This window comes from Oncorhynchus gorbuscha, linkage group LG09, assembly GCF_021184085.1.
Source record: "Oncorhynchus gorbuscha isolate QuinsamMale2020 ecotype Even-year linkage group LG09, OgorEven_v1.0, whole genome shotgun sequence".
Classification (NCBI taxonomy): domain Eukaryota; kingdom Metazoa; phylum Chordata; class Actinopteri; order Salmoniformes; family Salmonidae; genus Oncorhynchus; species Oncorhynchus gorbuscha.
Window position 1 is genome coordinate 597,545 of NC_060181.1, and position 22,553 is coordinate 620,097.

The 22,553-nt window shown below is 39.3% G+C and overlaps 1 protein-coding gene across 1 annotated transcript in view; it reads left to right on the forward strand.

Annotated features, from left to right (window-relative positions):
- Nucleotides 1-22,553, forward strand: part of grhl2b (grainyhead-like transcription factor 2b) — a 134,763-nt gene that overhangs the window by 19,128 nt on the left and 93,082 nt on the right. Inside the window, 6 exon segments of the mRNA XM_046361270.1 lie at nt 4,506-4,692; nt 12,257-12,324; nt 16,200-16,432; nt 16,435-16,628; nt 17,354-17,412; nt 17,537-17,693. Of these exon segments, the coding sequence (XP_046217226.1) occupies nt 4,506-4,692; nt 12,257-12,324; nt 16,200-16,432; nt 16,435-16,628; nt 17,354-17,412; nt 17,537-17,693 (898 nt within the window).

Here is a 22,553-nt window from a genome sequence, read left to right on the forward strand (position 1 = left end):
CCCGACGTGCACCTATACAAACAATCACACTACACTGACAACAAATCAATCTCTGACAAAGACATGAGGGGAAACAGAGGGTTAAATACACAACAGGTAATGAATGGGATTGAAACAGGTGTGTGGGAAGACAAGACAAAACCAATGGAAAATGAAAAAAGGATCAATGATGGCTAGAAGACCGGTGACGTCGAACGCCGAGCACCGCCCGAACAAGGAGAGGCAACGACTTCGGTAGAAGTCGTGACAAACCTGCTGATTAGAATATAGTTATTGTCTGTCCTGAAGCTCTCTAACCTGCTGATGAGAGCTATTGTCTGTCCTGAAGCTCTCTAACCTCCTTTAGACTGTGTGTGTGTGTGTGTGTGTGTGTGTGTGTGTGTGTGTGTGTGTGTGTGTGTGTGTGTGTGTGTGTGTGTGTGTGTGTGTGTGTGTGTGTGTGTGTGTGTGTGTGTGTGTGTGTGTGTGTGTGTGTGTGTGTGTGTGTGTGTGTGTGTGTGTGTGTGTGTGTTGGAAATGTATTTCTCCAGACAAAGAGGACTTCAGTCCAAAACTCATCTGGTACCAACTTCATTAGCCTGATGGCTAGCAGCTTAGCATCAATGTCAAGCAGGCTTCAACCTGTTTGTTAAGTGGGATTCAGGGACAAGAAATAGCTGTCCTTGCTGTTCAAAGCTTATAGCTATTCTCTGCCCTGAAGCTCTCTAACCTGCTAATTAGAATATACCTATTGTCCATCCTGAAGCTCTCTAACCTGCTAATTAGAATATACCTATTGTCCATCCTGAAGTTCTCTAACCTGCTAATTAGAATATACCTATTGTCCATCCTGAAGTTCTCTAACCTGCTAATTAGAATATACCTATTCTCTTCCCTGAAGCTCTCTAACCTGCTGATTAGAATATACCTATTCTCTTCCCTGAAGCTCTCTAACCTGCTGATTAGAATATAGTTATTGTCTGTCCTGAAGCTCTCTAACCTGCTGATTAGAGCTATTGTCTGTCCTGAAGCTCTCTAACCTGCTGATTAGAGCTATTGTCTGTCCTGAAGCTCTCTAACCTCCTTTAGACTGTGTGTGTGTGTGTGTGTGTGTGTGTGTGTGTGTGTGTGTGTGTGTGTGTGTGTGTGTGTGTGTGTGTGTGTGTGTGTGTGTGTGTGTGTGTGTGTGTGTGTGTGTGTGTGTGTGTGTGTGTGTGTGTGTGTGTGTGTGTGTGTGTGTGTGTGTGTGTGTGTGTGTGTGTGTGTGTGTGTGTGTGTATGCAGTGTGTATAAGTGTGTATAATACGTGTGTGTGTGGATATGCAGTAAACTCAGCCAAATACATTTAAACTCAGTTTTTCACAATTCCTGACATATAATCCTAGTAAAAATCCCTGTCTTAGGTCAGTTAGGATCACAACTTTATTTTAAGAATGTGAAATGTCAGAATAATAGTAGAGATAATGATTTATTTCAGATTGTATTTCTTTCATTACATTCCCAGTGGGTTAGAAGTTTACATACACTTTATAAGCACAGTGGGGAGAACAAGTATTTGATACACTGCCGATTTTCCAGGTTTTCCTACTTACAAAGCATGTAGAGGTCTGTAATTTTTTATCATAGGTACACTTCAACTGCGAGAGATGGAATCTAAAACAAAAATCCATTGCATTTTATTGCATGACGTAAGTATTTGATCACCTACCAACCAGTAAGAATTCCGGCTCTCACAGACCTGTTAGTTTTTCTTTAAGAATCCCTCCTGTTCTCCACTCATTACCTGTATTAACTACACCTGTTTGAACTCGTTACCTGTATAAAAGACACCTGTCCACACACTCAATCAAACAGACTCCAACCTCTACACAATGGCCAAGACCAGAGAGCTGTGTAAGGACATCCGAGATAAATTGTAGACCGGCACAAGGCTGGGATGGGTTACAGGACAATAGGCAAGCAGCTTGGTGAGAAGGCAGCAACTGTTGGTGCAATTATTAGAAAATGGATGAAGTTCAAGATGACGGTCAATCAACCTCGGTCTGGGGCTCCATGCAAGATCTCACCTCGAGGGGCATCAATGATCATGCGGAAGGTGAGGGATCAGCCCAGAACTACATGGCAGGACCTGGTCAATGACCTGACGAGAGCTGGGACCACAGTCTCAAAGAAAATCATTAGTAACACACTACGCCACCGTGGATTAAGCGCATGTCCAGGCCCGTCTGAAGTTTGCCAATGACGAGAGCTGGGACCACAGTCTCAAAGAAAATAATTAGTAACACACTACGCCATCGTGGATTAAGCGCATGTCCAGGCCCGTCTGAAGTTTGCCAATGAATGGGAGAAGGTCATGTGGTCTAATGAGACAAAAATAGAGCTTTTTGGTCTAAACTCCACTCGCCGTGTTTGGAGGAAGAAGAAGGATGAGTACAACCCCACGAACACCATCCCAACTGTGAAGCATGGAGGTGGAAACATCATTCTATTGGCATGCTTTTCTGCAAAGGGGAAAGGACGACTGCACCGTATTGAGGGGAGGAGTGATGGGGCCATGTATCATGAGATCTTGGCCAACAACCTCCTTCTTTCAGTAAGAGCATTGAAGATGAGTCGTGGCTGGGTCTTCCAGCATGGCAACGACCCGAAACACACAGCCAGGGCAATTAAGGAGTGGCTCTGTAAGAAGCATTTCAAGGTCGTGGAGTGGCCTTGCCAGTCTCCAGACCTGAACCCAATAGAACATCTTTGGAGGGAGCTGAAAGTTCGTATTGCCCAGCGACAGCCCCGAAACCTGAAGGATCTGGAGAAGGTCTGCATGGAGGAGTGGGCCAAAATCCCTGCTGCAGTGTGTGCAAACCTGGTCAAGAACTACAGGAAACGTATGATCTCTGTAATTGCAAACAAAGGTCTCTGTACCAAATATTAAGTTCTGCTTTTCTGATGTATCAAATACTTATGTCATGCAATAAAATGCTAATTAATTACTTAAAAATTACAATGTGATTTTCTGGATTTTTGTTTTAGATTCTGTTTCTCACAGTTGAAGTGTACCTATGATAAAAATGACAGACCTCTACATGCTTTGTAAGTAGGAAAACTTGCTAAATCGGGCAGTGTATCAAATACTCCCCACTGTATTTGGTAGCATTGCCTTCAAATTGTTTAACTTGGGTCAAACATTTGGGTAGCCTTCCACAAGCTTCCCACAATAAGTGGGGTGAATTTTGGCCCATTCTTCCTGAAAGAGCTGGTATAAACTGAGTCAGGTTTGTAGGCATACTTGCTCACCCACGCTTTTTCAGTTCTGCCCACACATTTTCTATAGGGTTGAGGTCAGGGCTTTGTGATGGCCACTCCAATACCTTGACTTAAGCCATTTTGCCACAAATTTGGAAGTATGCTTGGGGTCATTGTGCATTTGGAAGAACCATTTACGATCAAGCTTTAACTACCTGACTGATGACTTGAGATGTTGCTTCCATATGTCTACCTAATTTTACCTCCTCATGATGAAATCTATTTTGTGAAGTGGACGAGTCCCTCGTGCAGCAAAGCACTCCCACAACATGATGGTGTTCTTCAGCTTGAAAGCATCCCCCTTATTCCTCCAAACATAACGACGGTCATTATGGCCAAACAGTTCTATTTTTGCTTCATCAGACCAGAGGACATTTCTCCAAAAAGTATAATCTTTGTCCCCATGTGCAGTTTCAAACCTTAGTCTGGCTTTTTTATAGCGGTTTTGGAGCAGTGGCTTCTTCCTTGCTAAGCGGCCTTTCAGGTTATGTCGATATAGGACTCATTTTACTGTGATTTTGTACCTGTTTCCTCCAGCATCTTCACAAGGTCCTTTGCTGTTGTTCTGGGATTGATTTACACTTTTCACACCAAAGTACGTTCATCTCTAGGAGACAGAACACGTCTCCTTCCTGAGCGGTATGACGGCTGTGTGGTCCCATGGTGCTTATACTTGCGTACCATTGTTTGTACAGATGAACGTGGTACCTTCATGCGTTTGGAAATTGCTCCCAAGGATGAACCAGACTTGTGGATGTCTACAATTCTTTTTCTGAGGTCTTGGCTGATTTCTTTAGATTTTCTCATGATGTCAAGCAAAGAGGCACTGACTTTGAAGGTAGGCCTTGAAATACATCCACAGGTACACCTCCAATTGACTCAAATTATGTCACTTAGCCTATCAGAAGCTTCTAAAGCCATGACATCATTTTCTGGAATATTCCAAGCTGTTTAAAGTTAGTCAATTTAGTGTATGTAAACTTCTGACCCACTGAATTGTGATACAGTGAATTATAAGTGAAATAATCTGTCTATAAACAATTGTTGGAAAAATTACTTCTGTCATTCACAAAGTAAATGTCCTAGCCGACTTGGCAAAACAATAGTTTTTTAACAAGAAATTTGTGGAGTGGTTGAAAAACGAGTTATAATGACTCCAACCTAAGTGTATGTAAACTTCCGACCTTAACTGTATATTAAGAGTGTGTGTTTGTGTCATATCACAGTAAGCGGCTGGTGGTGGTGGTACCCAATGAGACATCCTTCCAAGGGCGGCGTGCATACACCAGCGAGGATGAGGCATGGCGGTCCTACTTGGAGAACCCTCTGACTGCAGCCACTAAGGCCATGATGAGCATCAATGGAGACGAGGACTCTGCTGCAGCCCTGGGACTGCTCTACGACTATTACAAGGTGAGAAAGTTACAAAGTTCACTATTACTACTACCACTACTATCACTATCACTACTATCACTAATACTACAACTACTATTCCTAATACTACTATCTCTACTACTACTACTACTATCAATATCAATACTATCACTAATACTACTACTACTATCACTAATACTATGACTACTACTACTACTACTACTATCACTACCACTACTATCACTACTACTACTACTATTACTACTATCACTACTACTACCAATTTGTAAGTCGCTCTGGATAAGAGCGTCTGCTAAATGACTTAAATGTAAAATGTAAATGTATCACTACTGCTACTACTATCACTATCACTAATACTACTACTATCACTGATACTACTACAACTACTACTATCACTACTACTACTACTACTTCTACTACTACTACTACTACTTCTCCTACTACTACTACTATCACTACTACTACTACTACTACTACTACTACTACTACTATCACTACTACTACTATTTTTATCACTATCACTACTACTACTATTAATACTACTGTCACTACTACTATCAGTATTGCTACTATCACTAGTATAACTATTAATACTACTACTATCACTACTACTACTATCACTAGTACTACTATTAATACTACTGTCACTACTACTATCACTACTACTACTATCACTAGAATGACTACTACTATCACTAATACTATCACTGCTACTACTACTATCACTATCACTAGTACTACTACTACTATCACTATCATTACTACTACTACTACTATCACTAGTACTACTACTATCACTACAACTACTACTACTACTATCACCATGCCTAGTACTACTATCACTACTACTACTACTACTACTACTACTACTACTACTACTACTACTACTACTACTACTATCACTAGTACTATCACTAGTACTAGTACTACTACTACTATCACTAGTACTATCACTAGTACTACTACTACTACTCAAATCAAATCAAATCAAATTTATTTATATAGCCCTTCGTACATCAGCTGATATCTCAAAGTGCTGTACAGAAACCCAGCCTAAAACCCCAAACAGCAAACAATGCAGGTGTAAAAGCACGGTGGCTAGGAAAAACTCCCTAGAAAGGCCAAAACCTAGGAAGAGAGGAACCGGGCTATGTGGGGTGGCCAGTCCTCTTCTGGCTGTGCCGGGTAGAGATTATAACAGAACATGACCAAGATGTTCAAATGTTCATAAATGACCAGCATGGTCAAATAATAATAAGGCAGAACAGTTGAAACTGGAGCAGCAGCACAGTCAGGTGGACTGGGGACAGCAAGGAGCCATCATGTCAGGTAGTCCTGGGGCACGGTCCTAGGGCTCAGGTCCTCCGAGAGAGAGAAAGAAAGAGAGAATTAGAGAGAGCATATGTGGGGTGGCCAGTCCTCTTCTGGCTGTGCCGGGTGGAGATTATAACAGAACGTGGCCAAGATGTTCAAATGTTCATAAATGACCAGCATGGTTGAATAATAATATCACTAGTACTATCACTAGTACTACTACTACTACTACTATCACTAGTACTACTACTACTACTATCACTAGTACTATCACTAGTACTATCACTAGTACTATCACTAGTACTACTACTACTACTAGCACTAGTACTATCACTAGTACTACTACTAATATCACTAGTACTATCACTAGTACTACTACTACTATCACTAGCACTACTACTACTATCACTAGTACTACTACTACTATCACTAGTACTATCACTAGTACTACTACTACTACTATCACTAGTACTATCACTAGTACTACTACTACTATCACTAGTACTACTACTACTATCACTAGTACTATCACTAGTACTATTACTACTATCACTAGTACTATCACTAGTACTATCACTAGTACTACTACTACTACTACTACTATCACTAGTACTATCACTAGTACTACTACTACTATCACTAGTACTATCACTAGTACTATCACTAGTACTATCACTAGTACTACTACTACTATCACTAGTACTATCACTAGTACTACTACTACTACTACTATCACTAGTACTATCACTATCATTACTACTACTACTACTATCACTATCATTACTACTACTACTACTACTACTACTACTACTACTATCACTATCATTACTACTACTACATTTACATTTACATTTAAGTCATTTAGCACTACTACTACTACTACTACTACTACTACTATCACTAGTACTACTACTATCACTACAACTACTACTACTACTATCACCATGCCTAGTACTACTATCACTACTACTACTACTACTACTATCACTAGTACTATCACTAGTACTAGTACTACTACTACTACTACTATCACTAGTACTATCACTAGTACTACTACTACTACTACTACTGTCACTACTACTATCACTAGTACTATCACTAGTACTACCAATACTACTACTACTACTATCACTAGTACTATCACTAGTACTACTACTACTACTACTATCACTAGTACTATCACTACTACTACTACTACTACTACTACTACTACTATCACTAGTACTACTACTACTATCACTACTACTACTACTATCACTAGTACTACTACTATTATCACTACTACTACTACTACTACTACTACTACTACTACTACTATCACTACTACTATCATTATCACTACTATTACTATCACTACTACTACTATCACTACTACTATCACTACTACCACTACTACTATCACTATCACTACTACCACTACTACTACTACCACTACTACTATCACTATCACTACTACTACTATCACTACTACTACTACTACTACTATCACTACAACCACTACTACTATCACTATCACTACTACTACTATCACTACTACTACCATCACTAGTACTACTATCACTACTACTACTACTACTACTACTAGTATCACTATCACTACTACTATCATTACTACTACCATCACTAGTACTACTTCTACTATCACTAGTACTATCACTACTGCTACTACTATCACTATCACTAATACTACTACTATCACTGATACTACTACAACTACTACTATCACTACTACTACTACTACTTCTACTACTACTACTACTACTTCTCCTACTACTACTACTATCACTACTACTACTACTACTACTACTACTATTACTACTATTACTACTATCACTACTACTATCACTACTGCTACTACTATCACTATCACTAATACTACTACTAACACTGATACTACTACAACTACTACTATCACTACTACTACTACTACTTCTACTACTACTACTACTACTTCTCCTACTACTACTACTATCACTACTACTACTACTACTACTACTACTACTACTACTACTATCACTACTACTACTTTTATCACTATCACTACTACTACTATTAATACTACTGTCACTACTACTATCAGTATTGCTACTATCACTAGTATTACTATTAATACTACTACTATCACTACTACTACTATCACTAGTACTACTATTAATACTACTGTCACTACTACTATCACTACTACTACTATCACTAGAATGACTACTACTATCACTAATACTATCACTGCTACTACTACTAACACTATCACTAGTACTACTACTACTATCACTATCATTACTACTACTACTACTATCACTAGTACTACTTCTACTATCACTAGTACTATCACTAGTACTACTACTACTACTACTACTATCACTAGTACTATCACTATCATTACTACTACTACTACTACTATCACTATCATTACTACTACTACTACTACTACTACTACTACTACTACTACTATCACTAGTACTATCACTAGTACTAGTACTACTACTACTATCACTAGTACTATCACTAGTACTACTACTACTACTACTACTATCACTAGTACTATCACTAGTACTACTACTACTACTACTATCACTAGTACTACTACTACTAGTACTATCACTAGTACTATCACTAGTACTATCACTAGTACTACTACTACTACTACTACTACTACTAGCACTAGTACTATCACTAGTACTACTACTAATATCACTAGTACTATCACTAGTACTACTACTACTATCACTAGTACTACTACTACTATCACTAGTACTACTACTACTATCACTAGTACTATCACTAGTACTACTACTACTATCACTAGTACTATCACTAGTACTACTACTACTATCACTAGTACTACTACTACTATCACTAGTACTATCACTAGTACTATCACTAGTACTATCACTAGTACTATTACTACTATCACTAGTACTATCACTAGTACTACTACTACTACTACTACTATCACTACTACTATCACTAGTACTACTACTACTATCACTAGTACTATCACTAGTACTATCACTAGTACTACTACTACTATCACTAGTACTACTTCTACTATCACTAGTACTATCACTAGTACTACTACTACTACTACTACTACTATCACTAGTACTATCACTATCATTACTACTACTACTACTACTATCACTATCATTACTACTACTACTACTACTACTACTACTACTACTACTACTACTACTACTACTATCACTATCATTACTACTACTACATTTACATTTACATTTAAGTCATTTAGCACTACTACTACTACTACTACTACTATCACTATCATTACTACTACTACTACTACTACTATCACTAGTACTACTACTATCACTACAACTACTACTACTACTATCACCATGCCTAGTACTACTATCACTACTACTACTACTACTACTATCACTAGTACTATCACTAGTACTAGTACTACTACTACTACTACTACTACTACTACTACTACTGTCACTACTACTATCACTAGTACTATCACTAGTACTACTACTACTACTACTATCACTAGTACTATCACTAGTACTACTACTACTACTACTATCACTAGTACTATCACTACTACTACTACTACTACTACTACTACTACTACTATCACTAGTACTACTACTACTATCACTACTACTACTACTATCACTAGTACTACTACTATTATCACTACTACTACTACTACTACTACTACTATCACTACTACTATCATTATCACTACTACTACTATCACTACTACTACTATCACTACTACTATCACTACTACCACTACTACTATCACTATCACTACTACCACTACTACTACTACCACTACTACTATCACTATCACTACTACTACTATGACTACTACTACTACTACTACTATCACTACAACCACTACTACTATCACTATCACTACTACTACTATCACTACTACTACCATCACTAGTACTACTATCACTACTACTACTACTACTACTACTAGTATCACTATCACTACTACTATCATTACTACTACCATCACTAGTACTACTTCTACTATCACTAGTACTACTACTACAATCACTACTAATATCACTATCGCTAGTACTACTACTATCACTACTACTACTACTACTACTACTACTACTACTACTACTACTGCTACTATCACTACTACTATCATTATCACTAGTACTACTACTACTACTATCACTAGTACTACTACTATCACTACTACTACTACTACTACTACTACTACTACCACTACTACTACTACTATCACTACTACTACTACTACTATCACTACTACTACTACTATCACTACTACTACTGTCACTACTACTACTATCACTACTACTATCATTATCACTAGTACTACTACTATCACTACTACCAGCACTATCACTAGTACTATCACTACTACCACTACTACTACTACTATCACTACTACTACTACTACTATCACTACTACTACTACTATCACTACTACTACTGTCACTACTACTACTATCACTACTACTATCATTATCACTAGTACTACTACCACTGCTGCATCCCTGGGACTGCTCTACAACTATTACAAGGTGAGAAAGTTATAGAGTTCACTATTACTACTACTACTATTCCTAATACTAATATCACTACTACTACTACTACTACTATCACTAATACTATGACTACTACTACTGTCACTACCACTACTATCACTACTACTACTACTACTACTACTACTACTACTATTACTACTATCACTACAGCTACTACTACTATCACTATCACAAAACTACTACTATCACTAATACGAATACTACTACTATCACTACTACTACTACTACTATCACTATCACTACTATCACTAATACTAATACTACTACTATCACTAATACTATGGCTACTACTACTGTCACTACCACTACTATCACTACTACTACTACTACTACTACTACTACTACTACTATCACTACTACTATCATTATCACTAGTATTACTACCACTGCTGCATCCCTGGGACTGCTCTACAACTATTACAAGGTGAGCAAGTTATAGAGTTCACTATTACTACTACTACTATTCCTAATACTAATATCTCTACTACTACTACTACTATCACTCCTACTACTATCACTAATACTACTACCACTACTATCACTAATACTATGACTACTACTACTGTCACTACCACTACTATCACTACTACTACTACTACTACTACTACTATCACTAATACTACTACTACGATCACTAATACTATGACTACTACTACTGTCACTACTACTACTATCACTACTACTATCATTATCACTAGTACTACTACCACTGCTGCATCCCTGGGACTGCTCTACAACTATTACAAGGTGAGCAAGTTATAGAGTTCACTATTACTACTACTACTATTCCTAATACTAATATCTCTACTACTACTACTACTATCACTATCACTACTATCACTAATACTACTACTACTACTATCACTAATACTATGACTACTACTACTAATACTACTGCTGCTACGACTGCTACTACAACTATTGCAACTACTGCTACTGCTACTACTACTACTACTGCTACTGCTACTGCTGCTACTACTGCTACTGCTACTACTACTACTACTGCTACTACTACTACTACTGTTGCTACTGCTGCTACGACTGCTACTACAACTATTGCAACTACTGCTACTGCTACTGCTACTGCTACTGCTACTGCTACTGCTACTGCTACTACTACTACTACTGCTACTACTACTACTACTGTTGCTACTGCTGCTACGACTGCTACTACAACTATTGCAACTACTGCTACTGCTACTACTACTACTACTGCTACTGCTACTGCTGCTACTACTGCTACTGCTACTACTACTACTACTGCTACTACTACTACTACTGTTGCTACTGCTGCTACGACTGCTACTACAACTATTGCAACTACTACTACTGCTACTGCTACTGCTACTGCTACTGCTACTGCTACTGCTACTGCTACTGCTACTGCTACTACTACTGCTACTACTACTACTACTGTTGCTACTGCTGCTACGACTGCTACTACAACTATTGCAACTACTACTACTGCTACTGCTACTGCTACTGCTACTGCTACTACTACTACTACTGCTACTACTACTACTACTGTTGCTACTGCTGCTACGACTGCTACTACAACTATTGCAACTACTACTACTGCTACTGCTACTGCTGCTATTTTCACATAATGGACGTTATTTTCTTCTATATGGATTGAATAGAGCAGTAACACCTTGTTGGATGATGTCATTCCCCTGGACACATAGTGGATATTCTTTTCTCCTCAGGTTCCTAAAGAAAAGAGACTGTTGCCCATCGCCAAAGTGGTTGAGATTTCAGAGGAGCAGGAAAAGAGGTCAGTGCATTTCATAGCCAACATGTAATATCCGTAGGATATACATTTTTTTAACATAATTTATAGGAAAGACAACCTACCATTTTAAGCACATCACTTATAGTCCTTGATATCCAGGTTAATTTCTGACACCAATAACTGAATTTTAGTCATTGTGATTTTGACTGTAAATCACAGAAACTCGTTTAACCTATGGGGAAAACTGTACTGATATCACCTCATAGATTGGATATGTGGGTCGTTCCACCAATTCGGTGCCTTTTGAGAAGTGTAACTTGGTGAAATAAAATGTTGGTTTCACCAACTTTTAACATTCTGTCATAAATAGCACAAGTTCAAAAAGGACTATAGTAAGTGACTATTTAGTGCCAAATAAAATAAAATAGTTGACGATTTCATCTTAAAACAGGCATGATTCCCCTTGTGACAGGGGGATTCTTGTTGTGTGCAACAGGGAGTGACAATTGAATGCAAGCTTCACAAAAAAATGTAACTGTTGAAACATCTCTAGCCTGTCTATCTATGGATAACAGGATAACAGGATAACAGGGTAACAGGATAACAGGGTAACAGGATAACCGGATAACAAGGTAACAGGGTAACAGGATAACAGGATAACAGGATAACAGGGTAACAGGATAACAGGGTAACAGGATAACAGGATAACAGGATAACAGGATAACAGGGTAACAGAATAACAGGATAACAGGGTAACCGGATAACAAGGTAACAGGGTAACAGGGTAACAGGGTAACAGGATAACAGGGTAACAGGATAACAGGGTAACAGGATAACAGGGTAACGGGATAACGGGGTAACATGATAACAGGGTAACAGGATAACAGGGTAACAGGGTAACAGGATAACAGAATAACAGGATAACAGGGTAACCGGATAACAGGGTAACCGGATAACAGGATAACAGGGTAACAGGATAACAGGGTAACAGGATAACAGGGTAACAGGAAAACAGGAAAACAGGGTAACAGGGTAACAGGGTAACAGGATAACAGGGTAACAGGGTAACAGGATAACAGGGTAACAGGATAACAGGGTAACAGGGTAACAGGGTAACAGGGTAACAGGGTAACAGGATAACAGGGTAACAGGGTAACAGGGTAACAGGGTAACAGGGTAACAGGATAACAGGGTAACAGGATAACAGGATAACAGGGTAACAGGGTAACAGGGTAACAGGGTAACAGGGTAACAGGGTAACAGGGTAACAGGGTAGACGTGTTTTGTTTGGCCCGCTCACTTTTTCACCACAAAAAATTTAGAAAAATAGAGATGTTTAATGTTTCTTTTGAAACATTTATTTCAAAGGAATAGTTTGACCATATTAAAACGAAATTTCAGTTTAAATAAAAGGGTTGACCTGAAAATGAATGACTAATCACATGAAATAAATAATAATCTTCAGAAATGACTTTGTCAAAGCAACAATAGAACGAGGGCTTTACAATCAATGATGGTGAAATGACTTTGTCAAAGCAACAATAGAACGAGGGCTTTACAATGATGGTGAAATGACTTTGTCAAAGCAACAATAGAACGAGGGCTTTACAATGATGGTGAAATGACTTTGTCAAAGCAACAATAGAACGAGGGCTTTACAATCAATGATGGTGAAATGACTTTGTCAAAGCAACAATAGAACGAGGGCTTTACAATGATGGTGAAATGACTTTGTCAAAGCAACAATAGAACGAGGGCTTTACAATGATGGTGAAATGACTTTGTCAAAGCAACAATAGAACGAGGGCTTTACAATGATGGTGAAATGACTTTGTCAAAGCAACAATAGAACGAGGGCTTTACAATGATGGTGAAATGACTTTGTCAAAGCAACAATAGAACAGGGCTTTACAATGATGGTGAAATGACTTTGTCAAAGCAACAATAGAACAGGGCTTTGCAATGATGGTGAAATGACTTTGTCAAAGCAACAATAGAACGAGGGCTTTACAATGATGGTGAAATGACTTTGTCAAAGCAACAATAGAACGAGGGCTTTACAATGATGGTGAAATGACTTTGTCAAAGCAACAATAGAACGAGGGCTTTACAATGATGGTGAAATGACTTTGTCAAAGCAACAATAGAACGAGGGCTTTACAATGATGGTGAAATGACTTTGTCAAAGCAACAATAGAACGAGGGCTTTACAATGATGGTGAAATGACTTTGTCAAAGCAACAATAGAACGAGGGCTTTACAATGATGGTGAAATGACTTTGTCAAAGCAACAATAGAACGAGGGCTTTACAATGATGGTGAAATGACTTTGTCAAAGCAACAATAGAACGAGGGCTTTACAATGATGGTGAAATGACTTTGTCAAAGCAACAATAGAATGAGGGCTTTACAATGATGGTGAAATGACTTTGTCAAAGCAACAATTATTTACAATGATGGTGAAATGACTTTGTCAAAGCAACAATAGAATGAGGGCTTTACAATGATGGTGAAATGACTTTGTCAAAGCAACAATAGAAAGGGCTTTACAATGATGGTGAAATGAAAAGCAACAATAGAACGAGGGCTTTGCAATGATGGTGAAATGACTTTGTCAAAGCAACAATAGAACGAGGGCTTTACAATGATGGTGAAATGACTTTGTCAAAGCAACAATAGAACGAGGGCTTTACAATGATGGTGAAATGACTTTGTCAAAGCAACAATAGAATGAGGGCTTTACAATGATGGTGAAATGACTTTGTCAAAGCAAAATGAATGAGGGCTTTACAATGATGGTGAAATGACTTTGTCAAAGCAACAATAGAACGAGGGCTTTACAATGATGGTGAAATGACTTTGTCAAAGCAACAATAGAACGAGGGCTTTACAATGATGGTGAAATGACTTTGTCAAAGCAACAATAGAACGAGGGCTTTACAATGATGGTGAAATGACTTTGTCAAAGCAACAATAGAACGAGGGCTTTACAATGATGGTGAAATGACTTTGTCAAAGCAACAATAGAACGAGGGCTTTACAATGATGGTGAAATGACTTTGTCAATAGAACGAGGGCTTTACAATGATGGTGAAATGACTTTGTCAAAGCAACAATAGAACGAGGGCTTTGCAATGATGGTGAAATGACTTTGTCAAAGCAACAATAGAACGAGGGCTTTGCAATGATGGTGAAATGACTTTGTCAAAGCAACAATAGAACGAGGGCTTTACAATGATGTTGAAATGTGAAGAAATCTTTGGATGGGTTGAAATCCTCCTCAAAGTGATACAAGGTTGACAGAGGGACATGTCAAAATGCTGAATTTAGGCACGTTAGCCTATATTCATGTAAAAATCGGATTTGGTCACGATCGTTGGAAGCATACTAGGACCAACGTGCAGCGTGATCTGGGTTCCACATCTTTTTATTTAAAGTAAGTGAACCACACAACAAAACAATAAACGAAATGTGACGCCAATGGCGTGCTAACAGGTAACTACACATAAACAATATATCCCACAAACACAAGTGAGAAAATGCTAGTTAAATATGATCCCCAATTAGAGACAACGATTACCGGCTGCCTCTAATTGGGAATCATACAAATCACCAACATAGAAATACTAAACTAGAACCCCACATAGAAAATATAAACTAGAATTCACCCCAGTCACGCCCTGACCTACTATACCATAGAGAAACAAAGGCTCTCCATGGTCAGGGCGTGACAGATTTATTGAATTCTCCATGTGGTCTATATTAAGGCCACTTCATTTCATTTAACAGCCTTTTAAAATTAAATAAATATCAAAAAGGACACAAAATGCACTCTTTGGTGGAATGACCCATGTAATATGTTTCCACCAGTTCAGTAGGTTCCACCTGAATGCTGTTCTTCTCTGATGCTGTTACAGGGGAGGCTCGGGGACCAGCATCAACGGCCAGCAGGGTGACAACATAGAGATGGTGGACAACCGAGTCCAGGTGCTGAAGTCTGTCCCAGTCAACCTGTCCCTCAACACTGACCACCTGGACAAGAGAGTCAACATGTCCCTCAACACTGACCACCTGGACACGAGGGAGGAGTATGGGGCGGGGACGGGTGATGGACCTGGGGCTATTGCCTTGGTGAAGGCAGAGATGTATGCCCGGTGTTCATGGGTCCTGGGGTTGGGACGGGGGTGCACTACCGAGTAGAGGGCGAGGAGCAGGAGTCAAGGGTCGTCTATGAACAGATGAGTCCGTATGTATCCGATGTGTCAATAGTTAGTCACGGAGGATACGTTAAGGAGGACCAGCGCAGCACGCCTGATGACAGCCCGTATGAAGAGGAGAGCGATGTGGTAAGAGGATGTTAGGACTTATGTGTTAATCATGTATATTCTTAAGTTAAGTTAAAAGCCCAGTGCAGTTAAAAACCTGATATTCCTATTCCACACTGAGGTTGGTATAATACTGTGACATTGTGAAAATGATGATAATGCCCATTTAGCGTTTGCTATTGGAATAGACTGCCACAAGTTTCAGCCTGTTTTGGTAGGATGGCGTTTTGGCTTGGCTGGTGAGACATCGCCAAGCGGTATATTGATTAATAGACCAATAAGAAACAGAGTTCCAAACCCCTCTGCCAATAACAGCTAGTTTTCTGTTTCCCCTCCCCACTCAGACCACTACCAGACAGTTCTTGCTTGAGAAATTCCTCTTTGCTATTTTTGACCATTTTTATTTAAAACATTCACAGTAAGGTACTTCATTGTTACTCAGCAATGTTTTGATATTGAGATAACGGCTGTACTGGACCTTAAAGCTATAACACCACGGCCAAAACTCATTACAATCACATTACAACTTAGAATGATGTGATTGCAACCTGTCTGCCCACTTGGGAAGGATACTTCCCTTTAACAAATTGTTGATGCTGATGCCCCAATATGCTATAGAACTGGAAAAGCCAAAATGTCAGTAAATGAACCAAAGTGTTGATTAACTTCCTCTAAATGTACCATAGTTGGTTCCCCTTTCCTTGTCTGACTGACTGCCTGACACATTCATGTTTCCCCCCCAACAGAAATACCACACACCCAAGTCTATAGCACAGGAAGAGTTTATCTTCGACCAACAAGTAGTGTAAGTCACTACTCCAAACACATCCACAACATACTGTCCAATTAGACAATATACAGCATTTTTGTTGGCTGAGATATCCACCAGGCATATCTACAGACTAATCATGTGTTGTGTCTTCTAACAGGGATACATTTCAGTACAAGCTGGAAGCCACCAGATCACTGCGTGTGAAGCAGGGGGAGGGGCCCATGACGTACCTGAACAAGGGCCAGTTCTACGCTGTGACGCTCAGCGAGCTGGGAGCTAACAAACGCCTGAGACATCCAATCAGCAAAGTCAGGGTGAGTTGAAGAATGAGAACGAAGAAAGCACATCTTTAGTACTCTGGGAGCTAACTAGCACATCTTTAGGAGTACTCTGGGAACTAACTAGCACATCTTTAGTACTCTGGGAACTAACTAGCACATCTTTAGTACTCTGGGAGCTAACTAGCACATCTTTAGTAATCTGGAAGCTAACTAGCACATCTTTAGGAGTACTCTGGGAACTAACTAGCACATCTTTAGGAGTACTCTGGGAACTAACTAGCACATCTTTAGGAGTACTCTGGGAACTAACTATCACATCTTTAGGAGTACTCTGGGAACTAACTAGCACATCTTTAGGAGTACACTGGGAACTAACTAGCACATCTTTAGGAGTACTCTGGGAACTAACTAGAACATCTTTAGGAGTACTCTGGGAACTAACTAGCACATCTTTAGGAGTACTCTGGGAACTAACTAGCACATCTTTAGGAGTACTCTGGGAACTAACTAGCACATCTTTAGGAGTACTCTGGGAACTAACTAGCACATCTTTAGGAGTACTCTGGGAACTAACTAGCACATCTTTAGGAGTACTCTGGGAACTAACTAGCACATCTTTAGGAGTACTCTGGGAACTAACTAGCACATCCTTAGTACTCTGGGAACTAACTATCACATCTTTAGTAATCTGGGAGCTAACTAGCACATCTTTAGTTCTCTGGGAGTTAACTAGCACATCTTTAGTACTCTGGGAGTTAACTAGCACATCTTTAGTAATCTGGGAGCTAACTAGCACATCTTTAGTACTCTGGGAGTTAACTAGCACATCTTTAGGAGCACTCTGAGATAACTAGCACATTTTTAGTAATCTGGGAGCTAACTAGCACATCTTTAGGAGTACTCTGGGAGTTAACTAGCACATATTTAGGAGTACTCTGGGAGTTAACTAGCACATCTTTAGGAGTACTCTGGGAACTAACTAGCACATCTTTAGGAGTACTCTGGGAACTAACTAGCACATCTTTAGTACTCTGGGAACTAACTATCACATCTTTAGTAATCTGGGAGCTAACTAGCACCTCTTTTGTTCTCTGGGAGTTAACTAGCACATCTTTAGTACTCTGGGAGTTAACTAGCACATCTTTAGTAATCTGGGAGCTAACTAGCACATCTTTAGTACTCTGGGAGTTAACTAGCACATCTTTAGGAGCACTCTGAGATAACTAGCACATTTTTAGTAATCTGGGAGCTAACTAGCACATCTTTAGGAGTACTCTGGGAGTTAACTAGCACATATTTAGGAGTACTCTGGGAGTTAACTAGCACATCTTTAGTACTCTGGGAGTTAACTAGCACATATTTAGGAGTACTCTGGGAGTTAACTAGCACATCTTTAGTACTCTGGGAGTTAACTATCACATCTTTAGGGGTACTCTGGGAACTAACTAGCACATCTTTAGTACTCTGGGAGTTAACTAGCACATCTTTAGGAGCACTCTGAGATAACTAGCACATTTTTAGTAATCTGGGAGCTAACTAGCACATCTTTAGGAGTACTCTGGGAGTTAACTAGCACATATTTAGGAGTACTCTGGGAGTTAACTAGCACATCTTTAGGAGTACTCTGGGAACTAACTAGCACATCTTTAGGAGTACTCTGGGAACTAACTAGCACATCTTTAGTACTCTGGGAACTAACTATCACATCTTTAGTAATCTGGGAGCTAACTAGCACATCTTTAGTTCTCTGGGAGTTAACTAGCACATCTTTAATACTCTGGGAGTTAACTAGCACATCTTTAGTAATCTGGGAGCTAACTAGCACATCTTTAGTACTCTGGGAGTTAACTAGCACATCTTTAGGAGTACTCTGGGAACTAACTAGCACATCTTTAGGAGTACTCTGGGAACTAACTAGCACATCTTTAGGAGTACTCTGGGAACTAACTAGAACATCTTTAGGAGTACTCTGGGAACTAACTAGCACATCTTTAGGAGTACTCTGGGAACTAACTAGCACATCTTTAGGAGTACTCTGGGAACTAACTATCACATCTTTAGGAGTACTCTGGGAACTAACTAGCACATCTTTAGGAGTACTCTGGGAACTAACTAGCACATCTTTAGGAGTACTCTGGGAACTAACTAGCACATCTTTAGGAGTACTCTGGGAACTAACTAGCACATCTTTAGTACTCTGGGAACTAACTATCACATCTTTAGTAATCTGGGAGCTAACTAGCACATCTTTAGTTCTCTGGGAGTTAACTAGCACATATTTAATACTCTGGGAGTTAACTAGCACATCTTTAGTAATCTGGGAGCTAACTAGCACATCTTTAGTACTCTGGGAGTTAACTAGCACATCTTTAGGAGTACTCTGGGAACTAACTAGCACATCTTTAGGAGTACTCTGGGAACTAACTAGCACATCTTTAGGAGTACTCTGGGAACTAACTAGAACATCTTTAGGAGTACTCTGGGAACTAACTAGCACATCTTTAGGAGTACTCTGGGAACTAACTAGCACATCTTTAGGAGTACTCTGGGAACTAACTATCACATCTTTAGGAGTACTCTGGGAACTAACTAGCACATCTTTAGGAGTACTCTGGGAACTAACTAGCACATCTTTAGGAGTACTCTGGGAACTAACTAGCACATCTTTAGGAGTACTCTGGGAACTAACTAGCACATCCTTAGTACTCTGGGAACTAACTATCACATCTTTAGTAATCTGGGAGCTAACTAGCACATCTTTAGTTCTCTGGGAGTTAACTAGCACATATTTAATACTCTGGGAGTTAACTAGCACATCTTTAGTAATCTGGGAACTAACTAGCACATCTTTAGTACTCTGGGAGTTAACTAGCACATCTTTAGGAGCACTCTGAGATAACTAGCACATTTTTAGTAATCTGGGAGCTAACTAGCACATCTTTAGGAGTACTCTGGGAGTTAACTAGCACATCTTTAGGAGTACTCTGGGAACTAACTAGCACATCTTTAGGAGTACTCTAGGAACTAACTAGCACATCTTTAGTACTCTGGGAACTAACTATCACATCTTTAGGAGTTCTCTGGGAGTTAACTAGCACTTTAGTTCTCTGGGAGTTAACTAGCACATCTTTAGTACTCTGGGAGTTAACTAGCACATCTTTAGTACTCTGGGAGTTAACTAGCACATCTTTAGGAGTACTCTGGGAGTTAACTAGCACATATTTAGGAGTACTCTGGGAGTTAACTAGCACATCTTTAGTACTCTGGGAGTTAACTAGCACATATTTAGTTCTCTGGGAGTTAACTAGCACATCTTTAGTACTCTGGGAGTTAACTAGCACATCTTTAGTAATCTGGGAGCTAACTAGCACATCTTTAGTACTCTGGGAGTTAACTAGCACATCTTTAGGAGCACTCTGAGATAACTCTGTAATCTGGGAGCTAGTTAACTACTCACATATTTAGGAGTACTCTGGGAGTTAACTAGCACATATTTAGGAGTACTCTGGGAGTTAACTAGCACATCTTTAGGAGTACTCTGGGAACTAACTAGCACATCTTTAGGAGTACTCTGGGAACTAACTAGCACATCTTTAGGAGTACTCTGGGAACTAACTAGCACATCCTTAGTACTCTGGGAACTAACTATCACATCTTTAGTAATCTGGGAGCTAACTAGCACATCTTTAGTTCTCTGGGAGTTAACTAGCACATCTTTAGTACTCTGGGAGTTAACTAGCACATCTTTAGTAATCTGGGAGCTAACTAGCACATCTTTAGTACTCTGGGAGTTAACTAGCACATCTTTAGGAGCACTCTGAGATAACTAGCACATTTTTAGTAATCTGGGAGCTAACTAGCACATCTTTAGGAGTACTCTGGGAGTTAACTAGCACATATTTAGGAGTACTCTGGGAGTTAACTAGCACATCTTTAGGAGTACTCTGGGAACTAACTAGCACATCTTTAGGAGTACTCTGGGAACTAACTAGCACATCTTTAGTACTCTGGGAACTAACTATCACATCTTTAGTAATCTGGGAGCTAACTAGCACATCTTTTGTTCTCTGGGAGTTAACTAGCACATCTTTAGTACTCTGGGAGTTAACTAGCACATCTTTAGTAATCTGGGAGCTAACTAGCACATCTTTAGTACTCTGGGAGTTAACTAGCACATCTTTAGGAGCACTCTGAGATAACTAGCACATTTTTAGTAATCTGGGAGCTAACTAGCACATCTTTAGGAGTACTCTGGGAGTTAACTAGCACATCTTTAGGAGTACTCTGGGAGTTAACTAGCACATCTTTAGTACTCTGGGAGTTAACTAGCACATATTTAGGAGTTCTCTGGGAGTTAACTAGCACATCTTTAGTACTCTGGGAGTTAACTAGCACATCTTTAGTACTCTGGGAGTTAACTATCACATCTTTAGGGGTACTCTGGGAACTAACTAGCACATCTTTAGTACTCTGGGAGTTAACTAGCACATCTTTAGGAGCACTCTGAGATAACTAGCACATTTTTAGTAATCTGGGAGCTAACTAGCACATCTTTAGGAGTACTCTGGGAGTTAACTAGCACATCTTTAGGAGTACTCTGGGAACTAACTAGCACATCTTTAGGAGTACTCTGGGAACTAACTAGCACATCTTTAGTACTCTGGGAACTAACTATCACATCTTTAGTAATCTGGGAGCTAACTAGCACATCTTTAGTTCTCTGGGAGTTAACTAGCACATCTTTAATACTCTGGGAGTTAACTAGCACATCTTTAGTAATCTGGGAGCTAACTAGCACATCTTTAGTACTCTGGGAGTTAACTAGCACATCTTTAGGAGTACTCTGGGAACTAACTAGCACATCTTTAGGAGTACTCTGGGAACTAACTAGCA